General features: G+C 34.1%; 3 protein-coding genes and 1 long non-coding RNA gene across 12 annotated transcripts in view; 3 read left to right on the top strand and 1 right to left on the bottom strand.

Moving 5' to 3' along the window:
* Positions 1–17,798, bottom strand: part of Bap170 (Brahma associated protein 170kD) — a 31,605-nt gene extending 13,807 nt beyond the window's left edge. For 8 of the 9 annotated variants that reach the window (XM_076401213.1, XM_076401216.1, XM_076401214.1 and 5 more), the window contains exons 1-4: positions 17,045–17,798; positions 16,880–16,973; positions 10,707–10,804; positions 962–1,113 (exon numbers count right to left, since the gene is read on the bottom strand). In XM_076401213.1, coding sequence (XP_076257328.1) covers positions 962–1,113; positions 10,707–10,804; positions 16,880–16,973; positions 17,045–17,136 — 436 coding nt within the window. In that variant the 5' untranslated portion in view covers positions 17,137–17,798. The remainder of the gene's footprint in view (positions 1–961; positions 1,114–10,706; positions 10,805–16,879; positions 16,974–17,044) is intronic. The other variant, XM_076401211.1, reaches the window with a different exon arrangement.
* LOC143194459 (uncharacterized) lies at positions 15,098–15,920 on the top strand. Its single transcript, XR_013005326.1, has 2 exons — positions 15,098–15,228; positions 15,510–15,920. It is a non-coding gene; the product is annotated as an uncharacterized LOC143194459 (long non-coding RNA).
* A 292-nt stretch (positions 17,799–18,090) lies between the features above and the next one.
* On the top strand, positions 18,091–18,814 carry LOC143194458 (zinc finger protein 593 homolog). The gene is made up of 2 exons (XM_076401271.1): positions 18,091–18,450; positions 18,504–18,814. The coding sequence occupies exons 1-2, from the start codon at positions 18,361–18,363 to the stop codon at positions 18,810–18,812; spliced, it is 399 nt and encodes a 132-aa protein (XP_076257386.1). The 5' UTR covers positions 18,091–18,360; the 3' UTR covers positions 18,813–18,814.
* On the top strand, positions 18,814–20,154 carry Slimp (Seryl-tRNA synthetase-like insect mitochondrial protein). Its single transcript, XM_076401256.1, has one exon. It carries the CDS (start codon positions 18,814–18,816, stop codon positions 20,152–20,154), a length of 1,341 nt encoding a protein of 446 aa, XP_076257371.1.
* The last annotated feature ends 170 nt before the right edge of the window (positions 20,155–20,324 follow it).

The following is a 20,324-nucleotide window of genomic DNA, read 5'->3' as shown; positions in this document are numbered from 1 at the left end:
CGAACATTTGTTCGATGCCGCGTAAACTTAGCCTCTTTTTTTTCTGGATTACTATAATTTATATTTTATTCAACCTCCAAATATTTACCCGAAATAACGTTTTAATGCAAGTCATTACTGAATAACGTATCATGTGAATTCATCATATGAATAACAGAAATATTAGTGGCAATATTAACTTATCGCATACATTTTTGGATATTTAAATTTGTTATCCTTGTAATTATTATCATAGTTAAGTCTTAAGATATTAATTCAGACACGTTCTATTTTAATGACTAAAAAACTAATTGAACAAAGAAAAATATTAAGAACCATACTAGTAGTAATAATAATAGCATAAAATAAATATAAAATAAAGTTAAAACAGCATCATTAATACACATTATTAAACTAATTACAGAATTCAACATGAAAACGAAAACAGGAAATGAGCAAAGGTGAAAAAATAAGCGAGCAATAGGAAAGAGTGTTGTAAAATAATTTTAAAATATTCCGGCAATAATCCATGACGCGTTAAGCCAATGATTATATTTATACATCTGCGAAAAAAGTATTTTCTGCAATTCTATGAAATTGACATAATAAATTGTTTTAAAACATTAACTTTTATAAAACATACTTCAGCTTCAATAACTACTTTCGATACTAGCTATGCCAATCTTGCCTCACTCTAGCAGGACAATTAAATTAGATAACAAACTATTAAATAATAAATTAACTTAAGAAATTCATTTAAATTAACGGATAATTTGATCAATATTTATATTAATTTAATGAGATGGAAAAAGTGATATCTACCACTTTCACTGTCTCGCATAGTCTCCTATAATGTGATACCGAACATCGCTAACAGAAGCTTATCGGCTAGTCCACTTGATCAGCTGATCGTTATGTTTTCTGTCTACCGGCTCATAACGTCCCCCCTTCCGCTGCCCGACGCCGGACGTTTCTTACTTACCGGGCACATTGTGCTGCGAGTAGTTGTATACGTGTGGCACGGAGTGCAGGGCGCGAGAGGACCATCGTTTGTGTCTACTCTCGTCATCATCGTCGCTGGCCCGATCAGCCTCGTCGCCCAGGTTATGGACCTTTTCCCATCGGTCAAGAAATCTGAAATAGAGATCAAATATTGAAAATTCCGATATTTCATCTTCATCAAGCATTAACCTCAAAATAAAATTCAAGATTTATTGAAACTTTGTTAGTTGGAAACTACAAATATTTATTAAAATTATTTATAAGATACCAAAAGAAACAATAATAGGTCTATTGAAAAGTCCCCGGCCTGGCACATAGATGGCGCTACTAGAATTAAGTCCATGTTTTTTTAGTTAGCCCTAACCATCAAAAGATGCGTGTATAAATTTGACAGCTGTCGGATCATTAGTTTATGGGCACAAAACATTGAAATATAGAATGGGAATTCTATATTTCACATCCGTAGCCATGTTCTCAGTATACTGCCACACCGCCAGAGGGCCGCCGATAAAAAGATTGCATATTTCTATATAACGTGAGCGTTTGTCAAGTGAAGGTTCTAACCACAAAATATACATATTCAATCTGAATGTTTTAATTTTTATGTCAATGTTTTAATATTTTAATGTTTTGTGCTTCTACCAGGACGCATAATTTTCCCAAGAGTTTTGCTTTAAGCCAGAAATGGCTTGATAAGGTAAACAATGATAAACTTAAAGGGCTCTCTCAACAGTATTTATATATGCATATAAGGGTTTGCTCTTTGTATTTTAGTGCAGAAAATTATAAACCCAAATGTGGCAGACCACTGTTTAACAATGATGCAGTTCCCAGTTGCAACCTAAATAGTGTATAAAGCAAGTACAATTTTTTTCGAAATAGAGATACCTCAAAATTTAAAATTATAGTATGTCTCCAAATAGATCATATAGAAATAGAGGAACATGTGTCTTCAACTTTAGGCATTCAGGAGCCAGACCATACAATACAAAAAAGTGCAAGTAAGTGTATGTAATATCTTTTTATTATTTTGTTAATTTTTAAAATTTTTATTTTATAGAATATAGAGCCAGATACTATCTGCAGTTAATGTTACTCGACCACTTATGTTAACTCCAAAAACTCAGCATTTATACAAACAAGTAGTTTCTGCTTCTAAAGAAATAAACAGAATAAATAGTACATACAGAAGTACTACAGAAGAGAAAATTCGTAATAATTAGGCCATTTCAGCAGGATAGTTTATAATCTTTATAATTAATTAATATAAGGGAAATATTAGAAACTAGAGGATTAGAGAAGTTTCTCCGACATCTGACCATTTTATTTCATCAGTTGTCATATTACATGTTGTTTTTTTATGTATTTAGAAAATAATTTAAACAAATGTTAACAGTATTTAAATAAAATTGTATTTTTTAATTTCCCCTGTAATATAAATAAAACCGCTTTGCGCGACCCCCGGTGGCGTGGCAGAGCATAATTTGATCACATTTTTATACAGGGGAGATCGCATTCTAAGTATGTATATTTTGTGGTTTATGAATTATAGCATTCTGAGTGAAGCAACTTTTGTTATTGTGAAAAGGAATTTCGCGTGTTGATAAAATATTGCTTTTTGAAAAGAAAAAATACAGTTGAAGCAAAAACTTAGCTTGATGCCGAGTTTCCGAACACTACTCCAAGAAAATCAACCATCAAGGATTGGTATGCTTTTTACCAGGGTTTATCTGGACTGGCTCCGAACCACGGCCCTCCGCATTAAGCCTACCGACTGGTCAGTAACCAACTTAGAGACCATCCCAGAGGACATTCGGTCTTACCCAGCCTAGTTACTAGCGTGACTGGGATGATTATTCCTTGTCGGATTTTCCACTGTTGCTTATTGGTATATACAATTACATGCATAAAGTACATACATGTCCTAGCAGGATTCGAACCCACGGCTATCGCAACAGTAGATTGCCTTAACCGCTGCGCCAACCAAGCCGGCCCAAATAATTTTTTAAAAAGTCGATGAACTTTTCATTACAATGTCAAAGTTCATGAAAAAATAATACAGAACTAGAAGGTACATTCAGATCTCAGAGTGTGCAAAAACTCCAATGTAAAAGGAATTGATGCTGTTATATTGCAATATATTATTTTCATATTAATTTTAATTTACTACTTTCATTTTCATTAATATTTTAACTGCTTCAATATTGTGCGTGCTACCTCAATTTACACTACAACAATAAAAATTACTGATTGAAGCTGTCAAAGAAGAAGCAGGATGATAACCCGTTTATATAAAACAAAAGGAAATTCGCATAGAAGTAGAGGAAGGAATGTAATCTAAGAGAATAATAATTAAATACGTATTGATATAAAAGAAACAATTTTACAAAAATTGTTTATTTTCTAGGTTTTTTTTCTTAAGATTAAAACTGTAATACTGTATATGAAAATGTACTAATTTATATATAAATATTTATGGTTATAAAATATTTTTCCTTTAATTCCATAAAGATTTCAATTTCGCTGGTGCATAAATTGTTGTATTTGTTTACAGGCAACAATATAAGATTTGACAACCTGGATAAGTAAAATCAGATAACACTAAAGTATAATAGTGATTTTAAACAATTTTTAAAAAATTAACAAAAACACTCAAAATTGAATATTCACATGTTATTATAACATCATGTTAGACAAAAAGCAAAACACATTAGAACGAAAATAAAATAACTATACCAGTTAGTCGAAAGATACTCTCAACTTGATCTAAAATCAAAAAGATTAATTTATCAGACAATTATAAAGCCAATTTGGACCTATGGGGTGCAAATATGGGGCTGCACTAAAAATTTAAATCAACTAGCCATCCAACGTCGTTAAAACAAAATTCTTCGATTAATTACCAATGCCTATCGCTATGTAACCAACGAAGAACTGCACGATGACCTGGAAATCAAATGGATTTGCAAAGTTATCCAAGACTAAATCATACTAACGTGGAAGCAATATAACTACTGGACAACGCGCAGGATATCAGAAGATTGAAGCGAACCAAACCATACGAACTAATATAAAATGTTTACATTTAGTGTAAACTATAGCTCGCACTCATATTGCTTGTGAATTAATCCAAGTACAAATGAAAGTTATAAATTAATTTATAATTAAGATTGTACTAAGCATATCTAATAAAGATGTTATCAAAAATATATATATTTTATTATTTTGTAATAATAACTGATATTTTAAATCTTATTATTTTGTTTTAAGGAATTTGGTTGTTATTTGGTTCTTATTTGTTTACATTTTTCATTTCGATAGAAATCAATATAAACGTAATTATGTGGCAAGACTTCAAAAATAGATTACTAGAAATTTTGGTAAGGCTATATCAGTACATGCTAGAAAATATTTGGAAGAACACTTAAAATCTTCCTATTGTTTGTAGCGATAGTACTTACTTGATGACTAAATAACTAAATCTGAAAACCTGTGCGATCGTGCGTTTTTAACAAGAACATTGACCGGAATCGGGATGTGTTTTTGGGTAAGTGGCGATTGGTTTTGCGGACCAGTGGCGTAGTATCGAGCATAAGCGGCTCGTCGAAATCACCTGACGACACTGACCTGGGATAAGGCGACGCGAGAAAGCCAGAAAACGTTGGATAGTTAAAGAGAGTGAGAGCGATAGTACAGGGGAGGGAGTGGGCGCCGAACACCACGTGACACAAGCGTCAGCATAGGGTGCTGTTTGGCGCTCATCCAGTGCGATTGGAGCCAGTATACGCGAGAACATTGTCTCCTGCTAAACCGAGCTGCAACAGCAGCGTCTCGACAGCGGACGGCAGAACATCATAATCTCGCTGCCTCGTTAGCCGTTACAACCAACGCTGTTTTAACAAAAAAATGTAAGGTCGCTTAGAACGGAAAGTAATACGATCACACACTTCAAACTGACGCGACTATTACAAACGCTCGAACTACTTCGTTGAATCTGATGCTCCTAAGTACCCCAACAATTTAAAATATTCTTTCTTTGCGTATGATATAGCAGAGCTTTCTAAAATTAAATTGTTACAATTTATTATCAAAAGTTTTGCTTATTTGTAGAAAAAATAATTACGTGCCGGTATGGTTGACGCAGTAGTAAAGGCGACAGGACGGTCCATCATCCTAAGTTTATATTTGTGATTGTCGTTGTGCAAGAGTGCAAAATTCTACCAATAAAATGATACCAATTAAGCTAGTAACCAGGCTGGGTAAAACCGGGTGTCTTCCGGGATGATTTCTAAGTTGGTCACTCGCCGGTCGGTAAGCTTAGTGCCGAGGACCGTGGTTCGGGGCCCACGTTAAACAGTAGGTCCATTACAGATAAATTCTAGTTGGTAAAAAACACCTACGCTGAATTATGTTAGGTAGAGTCCTACCATTTTTTGATGAAACGTATATTAATTCAGGTTTTATTAAAATGCACTTGGTAAGAAAAGGTAATAATAGACATGATGACTAATATTGAAAACCCTATGTATTACATTAAATCACAAGGTAATTTGGTATAAAAAAAAAGTTCAGTGAAAGTGAGAATAATTGAAGTAAACCTAAAGTTTTAAAAAGTAAAAACTATATTTTTCACCTAAATCTGATAACTGAAAAAGTGCCTATTTTAAAAATTAGAATATATAGAAACAGAAGCGAACTATCATAAAGATCTAAACATCGTGACAAAAAAAATCATTGATACCGTAAATGTTATGCTATAAATTTTATCGAATCAAATTAACATATTTTTCTAAAAGTTATTATTAAGTATTTTCCATGATGATCAATACACTTTTGGATGCACTTGATTCAATGCTCGTTACACTTTCCACTCTGATTACTAAAACCTTACAAAACCAAAAAGCACCTCCAACTTTTTTTAAATGTATGGATGGCTTCTTCACGATCTCAAAAACGTTGGCAACGCAATTTATTTTTGATATGCTGGAATAAAAGTCATTTGGTACCAAAGCTGGGCTATGACCCACCAATTCGACTTTTTGGTCAGTTAAACAGGTGATTGTTAAAGCCGATGTGTAAGAGTCTGTATTGTCATGATGAAAAATTATTGTGGTTATGTATCAATCAGAACTAATCGTTCTATCTTGCTCTAACGGCATTGTTGTCACAAGTCTAATTATTCTGAAGAAACAAGCGAACTAATTTGCTTCGAAGTGTATCGCGTAGCCATACTGTAGATTGTGTTTTTGACGCACCGCGATTGATTTATTGACCTTTTCTTTACACCAATGACAAAGCAATTACTCATACAATAACTTATTGATGTTCATCATACATGCCCAACATTAGGATAAGTTATATTTTGCTGTTAATTAAGTTTATTAGAAAATCGATATCTAACTGAAATAGTAATCTGATGATTACTCAATCTCGCGGTAAGTCACATGACGATTTTGCAATGTAATTTTCTAGCACTGAACTGATTTGGGACGACGAAAGCCGTACATCTCGCCCCTAAGCGAACTGCGGCTACGATTAAATTCGGTATACCAACTTCTGACAGCGGCCAAGGATGCGACTTCATCACCAAAAGTCGCAGTAATTTGATCAATCCACCCCTGTCTTGATAATCCATCTCATCGATAAAAATGATGGCATGAAATTGTTCACGAATTAAGTCTATTTCTTCAGTAAGACAAAACGTTCTGAAAAAGGTTATGATTATAAAGGTTTGTCAATCAAAAAGAGGTCTGCAAGGACACTATATCAATTTGATTAGAAAGTTCTTTTAAGACTACAATCTGGTAGTAAATAAAATTTGATAAATTACTAAATGTTTGTATTATTTATATAAAAATATATTTATATACGATATAAGTTGAAGCATACAATTAATAATAGATAGGGACCCGATAACAGAAGCAGGAAGGTAACGGCTTAATGACACAACTGGTATGTCAGCTATGAAACCTACACTTCATTTTTGCTGTTGGAGGTTGGAGAGGGTAAATTTCGAATATAAAATTAAAAAAATATATAAAATGTAAATATGTGATATAAAATCTAAATTCGAATAATTTAGATGTTTATATGCCTATTACTCAAGTAACATTAATTATTTGTTAAAATAATTTAAAATTGCATATATAGAAAGCATATATAAAGCATCTGATGGAAAGATATTAATGAATAAATGGATATATCTTCTGAAAATTTTTATCAACTTCACTATTAAGTTTAAAATAAATGTAATCCTTATAATCAGAGTGATTCGCTTCATGTTTGCGAAACCTCTTACCGTTATCTGCGACACGTCTATATAAATTCCTACACATTATGACAAGGGCAATTTATTATTCGGTCTCGTTTTGTTCAAGATCTATTTCTTTCTAGGGGATGGCAAAGCCTGGCTTTATTTATAAAATGATAAATGGAATGCCAAAATTAAGATAAATTATACTTTGCGATTAAGTGGTTATTTATTTTATTAATATTTTTTGTCGTTAAGATGTAAAATTTTAAAATAATCTGAAGCTAGATATCTATCCCAGATTTGCATTCAACTTTAACTGTGCACTTTAGCCTGAGATTATTTATTATAAGGAGTGTAAATTAGTTTTGAGGTATTTACAATATATATATCATAACTTAAGTCATCTTGCATCAGGCGATCTTCCTTTTCAAAGCTCCAAAGCTCTCTCTACTTTAAATAGAATTAATGATTTAGATGTTTTAGAGGTAACTTTTGGTTACAAAACACACAGGTTTCAAAACTTGTCTTGACCTGCATGAAAGCATTTATCTTACTTAATCAATTCATCACATTCATTAGACATTATGGTTTAGGTAAACGGTAACTCGATTTTACAAGACAAATATTAGCTAAATCCTAAAAATTAATTCATAGTTCTAAAAAAGTTAAAAAAAGGAAACCTTATAATTAAACCTTATAGTAAGTAACCTTATAAACCACACTGTCTCAGGCGACATACATATTTCTCTTTTGTGCATTGATTTAAATTAATAACGATTTCAACTATTTCAAAACAGTCACATGTACAATTAAAGTAACACAGTTTCTTTTAACTCTTAATATTCGTGTGTACATTCATCAGTTTGACTAGATAGTCAAAACAAAGCAATAACAGCTTGTGTATTTAGTTGAATCGCTTGGCTAACCTAGATAGGACAATTTCTGAATCAATCTCAAGACTACTTTTGCAACTTCCTTCTGACGTGTTAGTTGTTTGTTGCCTCTTAATTTAGTACTTGAAACTATAAGATGCTGTGAAAACTAATAGGTTTTATATTTCGATATTTTAAGTAAACAGTTTTGTAAAGTAGTTGATGAAGTATTGCACTAGCATGTGCTTATGTAAGGCTATTATTAAAATAATTTTCAAAATACAATTTGTGTTTTATTTACCCAAATATTACAACATAATTTGATACAATATAGATATACTTTTTCATTCCACAGAGCATCTAAAAGTTTAAGAAAATCAAATATCCATCATCAGATGTATCTTTTTTGAGTTCTAGTTGCCATCAACTATGTAAAATTAATATTTTAGTAGCCCTGTCAAATACATTTGTATCGTTAAATTATCATACAATTTTTCAGTAGGTTTGCAATAGTTATAATTTGAATTTGTCTTATAAATATAGGGCACTCAATTTCAATAATACAATTCTCATAATTCCCAACTGACGATTGTGCTATTATTGGGTACTCTTTAGCGTCATTACATATACTTAATTTTCTTATCCAGTAGTAGTTTCTAATATTTTAATGTTCTTCTGGAATAATAAACTTAATGTGTCTAGAATATTCACTCACAATTCTAGTATTAATTTTAATATTGTTACATCAGTTACCGTTACACAGTACAGTCAGCATCCACGAATCGATTCTGAACAAATTCAGGTTATTTGCCTTGATAAATTCCAGTTCACTTTTTTCGTTTATCTTTTATTTCCATTTGCATACTACAAAACCAATTTTTAACTATGAAAATATAAGATAGAAGAGTGCTAAAAAGTTTAAACGTTTGAATGCGGAAATGACGGTTAGGAAACGTTAATGACGTGAAACGTGAATGAGTCAATATTCGGTGGCGCTTCTGATTGTTTCTGGTGTTATCTCTGGCAAAAACGTAGTGATCCCACTTTTTACTGTAAAATAAATGTATATTTAATAATCTCTCTAGTATATTATTATTACAAATAATTATTTTTGTGATTCTTTATTACAGTAATCTAGTCTATTAATTTTACGATCAAGGACATTATGTTTAAGTATGAATGAATTATGGCTCAATAAAATCAAGGTGATTCTATAATAAGTAACATCCTTCTAACCTATCTGGTATTATTAAGTCAGGCCCACCCACGAAATCCACTCCAAGCTCTCAATGCTCAGCATTACCTGCTGTAACACTCGACCATATAATGTTCTCTTGCGACACTAGAGAAACTTTAAAAACCATAAGCCTCCTTGTTAGTTTAACAATGTATTTGATTTGGGATGTATGTTTGGCATTGCACATGAAAGTAACATATTTAAATAATTTAAATTAATGATCGAAAATGGATTGGATGGATGGATAATTTCTGTGAAAACAAAACAACAATAATGTAAATTTTGATTGTCGGCTGTCACTTACTACTTCTAGCGGTTGTGTTAGCGGTAATGTATGTCCCAAGTTCAAACAGTATAATTTGTATTTAATACGCTCAAAATATTGGCTACTGATGATTTAGCGACGTTAGTAACATCGAAGAGAGCGCGTGGAGTCAGCGGTTCTCCTGGCATTGTCGTTCGTAGTCGCTGCAGCATCAGCAGCAGCAACCCAATTTTCAAACGTCCGTCATGAATCGCGCGGACCCATCGACTGCGACCGTTTTTCGCGCTTTCGGCGGCGAATCCGCCGCCAGACAAGCTGTCTGGCCGTCGTCGTCGTCAAGGGATTCCGGCAAGGACGAAGTTACGGTCGAGAACCGCTTGTTTACTTCGCGCACGCCACGCGAACGAGCTCTTGACGGAGACCACGAACGACACACACCACCAATACGCACACACAGCCCGCCGACACCGAAAATACCGCAGCCGAACTCGGTACTCGGAGAGAGATCCGAGTCCCGATCGATATATTTCAAATGAACTCTCTCTCGGTCATTTGTTTGTTTTGGCTGATGCATCGTCGGCGTCAGCGACATTAATACTACTAGTAGTAATAGTAACCGTCCAACTCGGTACAATCTCTCAGGAAAGTGTTGTTATTCTTACAATGCTCCTTCTTACTTTTAGTTAACCAAGAAAATAACACTATTTATCATATTTTTAAAAATTCGTTAATATGTGGTACCTGTACATTTGGTACCTGGATAATTAAAGAATTAAAATGTACGAAAAAAAATATTTTGAACCGAGATTTTTGAAAAACGTGAATAACAAACCTTATTTTTGATATGTGGGAATATTTGAAGTATTTGAGTATACTTGAATAGTATATTTGAAGTTTTTGAAGTAGAGTATCCGACTTTTTTTTAGATTTCTTCTAAAGATTTTTAGATTTCTTCCCCAGATCAAAAATAGTTTTGGTGAAAAGTAGGACTGGAATGCAAAAAGTTCGATATGGAAATTAGAGTTTTTGAAGAAGCGTATCAAACTTTTATTTCGAGATTTCTATATATCGATTTTTTTCTACTGCTCGTAAACTTACCTCAGATAGATCTGTTTGAGCGCCACGGATCCGTTGACGCAGTGCGCAGGTAGCTTGAAATGGGGCAAAAAGTCAGACCAGCTATTTTTCAAATTAACCTAAAAGAAAAAACAATGGCATTAATAATTTGGTTTATCAATGGGTTTTAATTTAATTCTAGTCTACTTTATTCTTCTTTTTATGAACTACGGTTTATCTAGATTGGACCTGTGCTTAAAGTAGGCTCCGGTCGAGGATAATCTGCATACTACCGATCGAATGTCTATCTTTACAGAAGGCATCCGGTCTTACCCAGTTTCGTTACAGACACAACTGAGATGGTTGCTCATTATCGGATTTTACGATGTTACAATCATAAACAAGGATTAAAAATCAAGCATGACTTGAACCCGTGATCTGACTGGTAAGACAGACCACTGTCACATTCATCAGTAATGTGATCAAAAAAACAGTCAGAATTAAAATTCCCATATTGTCCATTATGAATTACTTCTAGCGGGACAGACTGTATAAACGAGAAATATTATTTATGTTATGCTTCCTTTACGTGAAGTTAGTCTTATTCAGCTTAGAGGTCATAATTTTCGAGAAAGTCGAATTGAAGTAAGCTTTAAAAAGCATACATTTATTTCTTCAGAGGGGACCAGTAAGATCCATAAAAATCATTTAGTACGTATGCAAATCAATTAAAATCATATAAAACGGTAAAGATCATAATATAAAATACTAATATTATCTGATGAATTCTGCATAGCTATAGAAGTTTCTATATAGTTGATCAAAATCAAAACTTGGCTTTACTTTACTGATAAACTGAACAATAATAAATAAAGAACTGTTGAATTCAGCGGAACGACCTAACCCATGGGCCGGAAAGTCCCGCGCCTAACACATAGATGGTGCTAGTTTTATTGCATTCACCGCTTTTTCAGTTAGTACTCACCTTTAAAAGAAAGCTGTTAAAATTTCATGATATTCTACTCATATGTTGCGTGAGTTGGCTAACACCGTAAAGATATCAAAAGAACGTGTTGGTTTTATATTGCATGAGCATTTGACTATGAAAAAGCTCTGTCCAAAGTCGGTGCCACGTTTGCTCACTGTTGACCAAAAACAAGAACGTGTTGATGATTCTGAGCAGTGTTAGGTCATGTTTAAACGTAACAAACCGGAATTTTTGTGTTGATATGTGACAATGGATGAAACATGGATCCATCACTTCAATCCAGAATCAAAACGATCGTCATCTGAGTGGACAGCAAAAGTGGTATTGAAATTTAGAGCGGGGCTGGAATGATTATGTGGCTCTTGATGGAGATTACGTTGATGAATAAAGCCAATTTGGAACAAACAAAAACGCGTTTTCCTTGTTACTCCCGGGACTTTTCAGCCCATGTTCGCCAACGAACACGTTAACAAGTCAGACTTGACAATCTAACTCGTTCAGATGAATGAATAGTTATGGCATCGCAATATTGCTCACAGCTGGAAAAATAACAGTTTAACTATTTTAATTTATTAAGTCTTAAATTAATTATTACATAGCGAGTAGAATACCTAGAACAATGAAAATACAAATACACATTTTTTCTCTCTACTTGGATTTTGCTTGGTTTGATAACGTTACAATAAAACTACTTTACGAACTAAAAATTGCTTAACTGCACTCTGAACGATTTTACTTAATTTGTTATAAATGAAGAGTATCATGATCTTTAATTAGATTAACGAACGAAAAATATTAACGAATAATGAAGCAAACCATTGACTAATGATTGAAAATAAATTAGGATATAAAGTTGGATACATAATACATAGAACCTACGACTGCTTACGAGACGCAAAACTAAAACGCTATTACTAACAGGTCAATTGAAAAGTACCCGGCCTGACCCATACACGGCGCTACTAGAATTAAATCCACATGTTTTTTTAGTTCGCCCTAACCCTCAAAAGATGCGTGCATAAATTTGACAGCTGTCGGATCATTAGTTTGTGAGTTAAAGCATTTTGGGTGAAGCAACTTTTGTTATTGAGAAAAAAAAATGGATAAAAAGAAATTTCGCGTATTGATAAAATATAGCTTTTTGAAGGGAAAAAATACAGTTGAAGCAAAAACTTGACTTGATGCTGCGTTTCCGGACACTGTCCCAGGAAAATCAACCACTAAGGATTGGTATACTAAGTTTAGACGTGGTAAAAAGAGCACCGAAGACGGTGAATGTAGTGGACTCCCAAAAGTGGTTGTTACTGACGAACACATTTAAAAAATCCATAAAATAATTTTGAATGACCGTAAATTGAAAATGAATGAAATAGCAGACACTCTAAAGATATCAACTCAACGTGTACATCATATCATTCACGAATATTTGGGTATGAGAAAGCTCTGCAAAGAGGGTGCCGCGCGAGCTCACTTGACCAAAAACAACGACGAGTTGATGATTCGGAGTAGTGTTTGAAGATGATCAAGCGTAATAAACCCGAGTTTTTGCGTCAATATGTGACAATGGATGAATCATGGTTCATCATTTCACTCCGAAGTCAAATCGACAGTCATCCGAGTGGACTCCACACGATGAACCCGCTCCAAAGCGTGGTAATATGAAACAGTCGGCTGGCAAGGTTATGGCGTCTGCAGTGCTTGAAGATTGGGATGCGCATGGAATAATTTTCATTGACTACCTTGAAAAAGGAAGGACCATCACCAGCGACTATTACATAGCGTTATTGGACCGTTTGAAGGTCGAAATCGCCGAAAAAAGGCCGCATTTGAAGAAAATTAAAGTGCTGCTTCACCAAGACAATGCACCGTGTCACAAGTCAATGAAAACGATGGCAAAGATCCATGAATTGGGCTTCGAATTGTTTCCTCATCCACCGTATTCTCCAGATCTAGCCCTCAGCGACTATTTCCTGTTTTCAGATCTCAAAAGAATGCTCGTTGGGAAGAAATTTTCGTCGAATGAAGAGGCAATCGCCGAAACTGAGGCCTATTTTGAAGCAAAGGACAAATCATACTACAAAAAGGGTATTAAAAAGTTGGAAGGTCGCTATAATCAGTGTATCACCCATGAAGGGAATTATGTTAAATAAAAAGAAACTAATTTTGCCAAAAAAATGTGTTTTACAATGATAGGCCGGGGACTTTTCAAATTTACCTGTTAAAACCCTGGACTGAGAATAGAGCTGGTCATGTGATTCGGGAATTTAAAAACCTGGTAAAATGAACCGTTTAGAGTTCTATTGAAAACATTGAGGTAAAAACCCATAATAGAACAATAAGAAAGTCTCTTACTTCAATTAATTTAATTAATTAATTTTCAAACTGGGGATTGATTGGTCTGACAGTTAGAAGACGATCAAGGTTAAATCTCAAAGAAGCATTAAACCACAGAAATCACAGATATTAGCTTTAAACCAACTAATGCCCAATAACCAAAGTTATTCACGGCAGCTATGTATTTTAAAATCGAGATCAAGCAATATATAGACACGTAAAAGGATAAACAATAGAGATCTCATAAAATATAAAAAATAAGATGATAATATTGACATTAGATGAACAATGATAATTCCCCTCAGACACACAAGAATTCAAAGCATTCGTTACATATCATAAATCCATTGGCCGTTTCTCTAGCCAAATAATGAAATAACATAACAGGTTGGAAGTTCCCGAGGTGCAGTCCTGCATCAAGTATTAAATAACAGTGTATATTATATACTGCATCACCAGGACTATAATGGTATTGGCCTTTAGCTCAATTATATGGTTTAAATTAGTTAGAGCATATCTAAGAATTGACGATTGACGAAAATTTCGTCCCAATTTCTAAAAGGAAAGACGAGAAAGATTACACCATTCGGGACAAGCAAAGCATTTAGATCGGCTATTTTTAACTGGCTCACACCGAATGAGAGCGCGGTATTGTAGTTCAAACAACCAAAAATTCGGCGTCGACATGAAACAAACATACTAAAATACGTCCGCGGTGAGTATTACTTAATGGATAACAAAGCAGGAGCGATGGGTGCGACAGAGACAACGCAGCCGACAAGTTCAGCGACCTAGGGAAAAAGGAGAATTGCGATCGCTCGAGAATCACCTCGGGGAGCCTCTGGCCTCCAAAGCCAACACGATACCCAATCGAAGCCAAAACGCGTGTGTAAATACCGCATCGATCGTCTGATTATTGACGGGTTGACAGCTGGTGTCGTGAATCATTACAAGACTTGAATAAAACCATCAAATATTTGTAATTTTGGCAGAAAAGGACTACACGAATATGGCACCGGTAATGTTTACTGTATTTAATATATTTTTATATTAAATGCATTTAAATAATTTTCTGCAGAATTGTTTAATGTTCCTTAAATTTTAGTGTCTTAAATGGAAGACGAGCTGACTAATACGGTCACAAATTCAATCATATTACAGAACCATTGAGAACCACGAGATTCACGGACACCTGGATAAACTAATTATCTATAAACAAATGACATAGAAATAGTAACCCAGGTACAACATCATCATTAAAGGGTGCAGTTAAATTGTATACCATGGGTTATTGTTCTATTAACATGTTCACTACCATCCGACGTTTTGTTGCCGCATCTCAAGCGCCAACAGTTTAACAACCTTTTAAACGAATTTTAAACAAAACGCGACATCGCGTCCATGGCTTTCCAAATACAAGCGCTGATACGCGAATTCGCGTCCTTGGCAGTGAATGTGTTAACTATATTATTTTAATTCATAAACATTTTCGGAATCTTTAATCTTTACTACAGTCTTTGTAGCTTTCATTATGGGAGTTAGTTTGAAACACTTATCTAATGTTAATGCTGCTGTCTGGTATATCACACGATTTAATGTAACTTTGAACCTACAAAGTCAATTGAGCCACCTTAAACTAATGAAGAAAACCTTCGGTCCACTACCTGTTTTGTATCGAGAGATCGTTCAACGTTCACAGACTGTAGCAGCAGCCACCGAAATAGACAACGTATCGGACATACACATACACGTCGCCAACGAGAGAGGACCCCCCTCGGTGCGACTCCTGAGGACTGTCGACTAGTTGCAGGAAAGGTGGTGGGGGGAGAGGCGAGCGACCGAGGGGCAAAGGACGAACAAAACACTGAGACCCTGACCTAGACCAACATTACGGCACGCGCCACGCCGGCCTGTGTCATCCTCTCGTGCGGGCGGCTGCGACGATGGAGGAGGCGGCGGCGAGACACGCGACCTACCGAAAAAACAGAGGACGGCCGCTCGCTCAAACAATCTAAAACGCTATGGTCAAAAAACGGAAACATGCCACCCATTTGATGACAAAGTTTGAAGTGTAAAACCGACACTCCCGCTCCAAATTGAATTTCTGGTCAATTCATCTTATCATCAAAATTTAATCGAATTATAGAATATCTTTATATACTATAGAATTCACTAAAGAGGAAAAAATAACACACACATTCAAAATGATATTCAAAATCGAATTACAAATTATTATACCATTTACCATTTACTGAATTCAACTACATCAATACATTTCTGTTTATTGACATTTAACAGTGATAAGGGCCAATTTAGCTCGTTCACTAACACTAAATTGTAGAGAACTAAATACAATTAGATGAAAAGCTTATTTTGATTACATTAAAAACATAACGTTAAAAAAACGAAACGATTCTGTTAAGATAAGAAATGTATTTAAAAAGGGAATTGTTCAAAATTTAAAAATGTTATTAGAAAAATTATTGTAAAGTATAAATACTAGATCAAACGACGAAACAACAAAAAATGTTTTAAATTAGAGATAATCACATTTATATTTAAAGTATAAAAAATGTTGTCAGTTGGAAAAATAAATAATAAATCGTTAAATTCGTCAGAAGAGAAATCAGTCTGCGCATATTTAGAATATAAAAACAGGCCAACATAAACATTACCGCATCTCAACTTTAGAATTTTTCATGTAGGAGAGTAAGTATTACCAACACACATGCAACGGGACCATGACCTTGTGCTAATGGGTTTTCTAATAAAAAGGGCGCAAAATATCGTCACTAATAAACTAACCACTAAATAGGTGTACTATAAAGATTGTATGAAATAATTTTAGGCCGATGTTCAAGGCCAGCTAGTCTACGAGATTGTGATCGCTTACCTTCATCCATCCTCCTTCAGAGGTAACCAAGTTATAGAGGAGATAGAGATCAATCTCCTTGCCGCCGAGGGTAGGGCACCTTTTGAACGGCGTCCTACAACACAACAGCAAGAAACCGTTAACGCACAAATAAAGAGTAGCACACGCACACTATGTAGTACTTACCCTCTTGTCTCGTGAAAATGCCGTAGGTCCCGTAGGAAACCGTCCCGTTCCTTCGCGTACGTGGCCTCATCTTTACCGATGACTTCGGCCATCTCGCTACGACACCAAAAAAACTAGTTCACGGATAGTCGACACACAACATCAAAATAGGAGCAGCGGCATCGTGCATGACGGATACGCGGTAGCTGCTACTTAGGCACCACGCTCAAAAGACGTATCCAGAAATCGGTTCGGTTCAGTTCAGTTCACCTCCCGCATTTGGGGATGTTCGGGCTCGCAGTCGTTAAGCAGGCAGTCGACTCCCTGCGCTAGCTAGCGCGACGTTGCACCTCACTCCGTGCGCAGATTCATCGCGAGCGCTGCACTAGACGCCTCACCGTTATCGGCGTTCGAAAAAACGAGATTAATTGACGGAATGCACCGCTTTCCGTTCATAAAAAATGCCTATTTTCCGACGAAAAATGCTTCACAACTACAGCTCCGTTAACCCATGATGCCTGTCAGCACTGTTTTACAACATGGCTGCCGGTCCCCGTTACGAGAAGGCGCGAATAAAAGTTGATTTTTTCACTTCCTAGCCCTTAACGCTTGAACAATAACATAAAAAATAACACCGATCAACACTACACATAAGACACTTACTATCGCCTTTTAAAATTTATTTTAAAACCTCATTTTACTGGCCAAGAACTAGAATTAAAAATACACAAACTTTTGACAACACAAAATCAGAGTTGAAGCGACAACTTTGAGTAGGAAATGCGGTTGCGCCATCTACTCTAGGCAGTCATAATTAGCAAATTTATTTTATGTATTTTGTTAACTCACCTTAACAATAAAAAATAGATATACATAATTTTTACATTTTATTCAAACAGCTTTATAAAAATTACAGAAAAGTTTTATCCAGAAAACGAAATGAAACTTAAAATAACAACATGAATATAAAACAGATTTAACAGCGACCTCCTTACACGTAGCCCCCACCACATATATCTGCTTGATAGTATGATTTGAAAAACAGAGATGGCACTTGTTAAATTATCAATTTGAATATTATTTTTTATTTAATTTAATTGATAACACTAATAGTTTTCTTATACTAATTACTACATTAGGAAGAAAATGTTTAATTGATTAATTACTGTACATAATCAAAGCAAAATTATATATTATATTTAATTATATCAAAATCCACCAGCTGGCGACTATCCACTACACGTGCTTTAAAATAAATTATAATTTGTATAGAATCTAACGCATTGTTATTAGAAGATTACATTTTTATCTAGTAAATCAGGTTTTAACAGTTTGTAATGGTTTATAAAGGAAAAAAGTATAACTCCGGTGATACTAACCTTAAAAAAAAATACAAAACAAAGCGACGTGTAAAGGATTTAGATGAGGTAAGAGCAATAATATTTATTACTATAGATGCAGTATTATGTATATCTTACAGATAAATGAGGATATTAAACCAGAAAATGTTCAGAAATTCTTAAATCAAGACGTAGATTTTGATAAGCCAGGTAACGCCCAATTTTATTGTATACACTGTGCTAGATACTTCGTTAGCAATCAAGCCTTACAAGAGCATTTTACCACAAAGTTGCATAAGAGAAGATTAAAGGCTCTTGAAGACGAACCATATACAATTGAAGATTCCCAACGAGCAGCAGGACAAGGTAGTTGGAAATCTGTGACAAAAAGAAAAATTGAAACACAACCTATTATAGAGCCTAAAAAAATTAAAGTTGAAAGTAATTAAAATGTTATTGTTTAAAATCAGCCCTCTTAATTACATATACCGTCGGTTTTCTTCAGCTCTATATGTTACAGGTGATAAAGCACAAAAGTCGTTTGTTCTACTTACTCCGGCAGTGGATTTTGATGAACAACTTAAAAAAAAATATGAATTGTTAGACAACATTAAAATAAGAAAATTAGATATTGATATAGATAAGGTGGAAGAGAAATGGGCCTTCTTGAAAAATATAGAAGAACAAAAAAATAACTTAGAAAAAACTAAGACTGAGATTGGACAAACTATTAAGGCTCTTATAAAAAATAATAAAGAGAATAAATTAAGTGATGAAATTGAAAAATTAAAACTTCACCTGAACATCATTAAACAGGATTTGAGACACATTAAAAGTGCAAGCTATAGCATTGAAGAAGATGCTAATCTTCAAGTACTGGATTTGCCAAATTGCTTACATTCACAGACTCCTAGAAATGCTCTGTTAGAGCTTTATAAATATTTAGAAAATTTGGATACTAAATCCAAAAGTCATATGCAAATAGGTGAAGATAAAGGGTATTTAAAATGTATGAATCTGTTTACCATTTATTTGAAATCTGATGCAGCGCTTTTTGAATTTGGTATTCAGAATTATTTTTCTACCAAGTTATTACATTTAAATTATTTTCAATTTTCTAATGCTGACTTTGTTAAAAGTGTTATTGTAGAAGGTTGTGGAACAAACCCTTACAACAGTTCAGAAGTTTTAACTATAGAAAATATCCACTGTGTAAAAAATGATGCTATAAATCGTTTACATCTAGTTGGAGCCAGTTCTTTATATTCCTTTATGGCTTATTTCACAAAACATCAAATTCAAACTTCAAATTTCCCTATAAATGCTTTTTCAATTGGAAGAAAGTATAGGACACATGATAAAAATTCTACTAAGGTTTTATTTAATACAAACCAAACTTCAGAAGTAACAATATTCAGAGCTTCAGTAAATAATTTCATTCTTGAAGACATTCTAAATGAAGTTATTCAGATATATCAACCATTAGGATACCATTTCAGGGTGGTATTAATTCCTGCTTATGAGCTAAAGAAAACTGAAAGTCTACGACTGTCAATACAAATGTTTTCAAATTATTTTAGCCGTTATGTTGAAGTAGGTCATGTGAGTTTTTATGAAGACTATATTAGCAAGAGACTATTGCTTAACTATTCTGAGGGCAAAGAGAGAATGTATCCTTACGTTGTTAGTGGTTCTTTGGTTAACATACAGAAATTACTAGGTTGTGTTTTAGAAAATAATTATGTAAATAATGAACCATTGTTAACCGATATACTTTATGAATACATTTAATAAATAAAATTTAAAAAACTTTTGTTTTGTTGAAATATATTCGGAAAAATTTAAGGTTATTGATATTTCATTTATAATCCTTTTGGATTATGACATTAGTTGGTTCAATGTTTCTATTGTATCTGAATGTCAGATCTGCTTTGATCTTTTAGGTTGAGGACAGGAAATGC

This window comes from Rhynchophorus ferrugineus, unplaced genomic scaffold, assembly GCF_030347505.1.
Source record: "Rhynchophorus ferrugineus isolate W39M unplaced genomic scaffold, kcgeb_rfMv2 rfM3, whole genome shotgun sequence".
Lineage (NCBI taxonomy): Eukaryota > Metazoa > Arthropoda > Insecta > Coleoptera > Curculionidae > Rhynchophorus > Rhynchophorus ferrugineus.
Note: the sequence above shows the minus strand (reverse complement) of the source record. Positions and strands in the feature narration are given on the sequence as shown.

What these genes read in the sequence shown, in the direction of transcription:
- LOC143194458 (XM_076401271.1), top strand. Translation starts at nt 18,361, where the DNA reads ATGGTTTATAAAGGAAAAAAGTATAACTCCGGTGATACTAACCTTAAA. An exon ending in GTGTAAAGGATTTAGATGAG is followed by an intron (nt 18,451 to 18,503) that starts GTAAGAGCAATA and finishes TATATCTTACAG; the next exon opens with ATAAATGAGGATATTAAACC.
- Slimp (XM_076401256.1), top strand. Translation starts at nt 18,814, where the DNA reads ATGTTATTGTTTAAAATCAGCCCTCTTAATTACATATACCGTCGGTTT.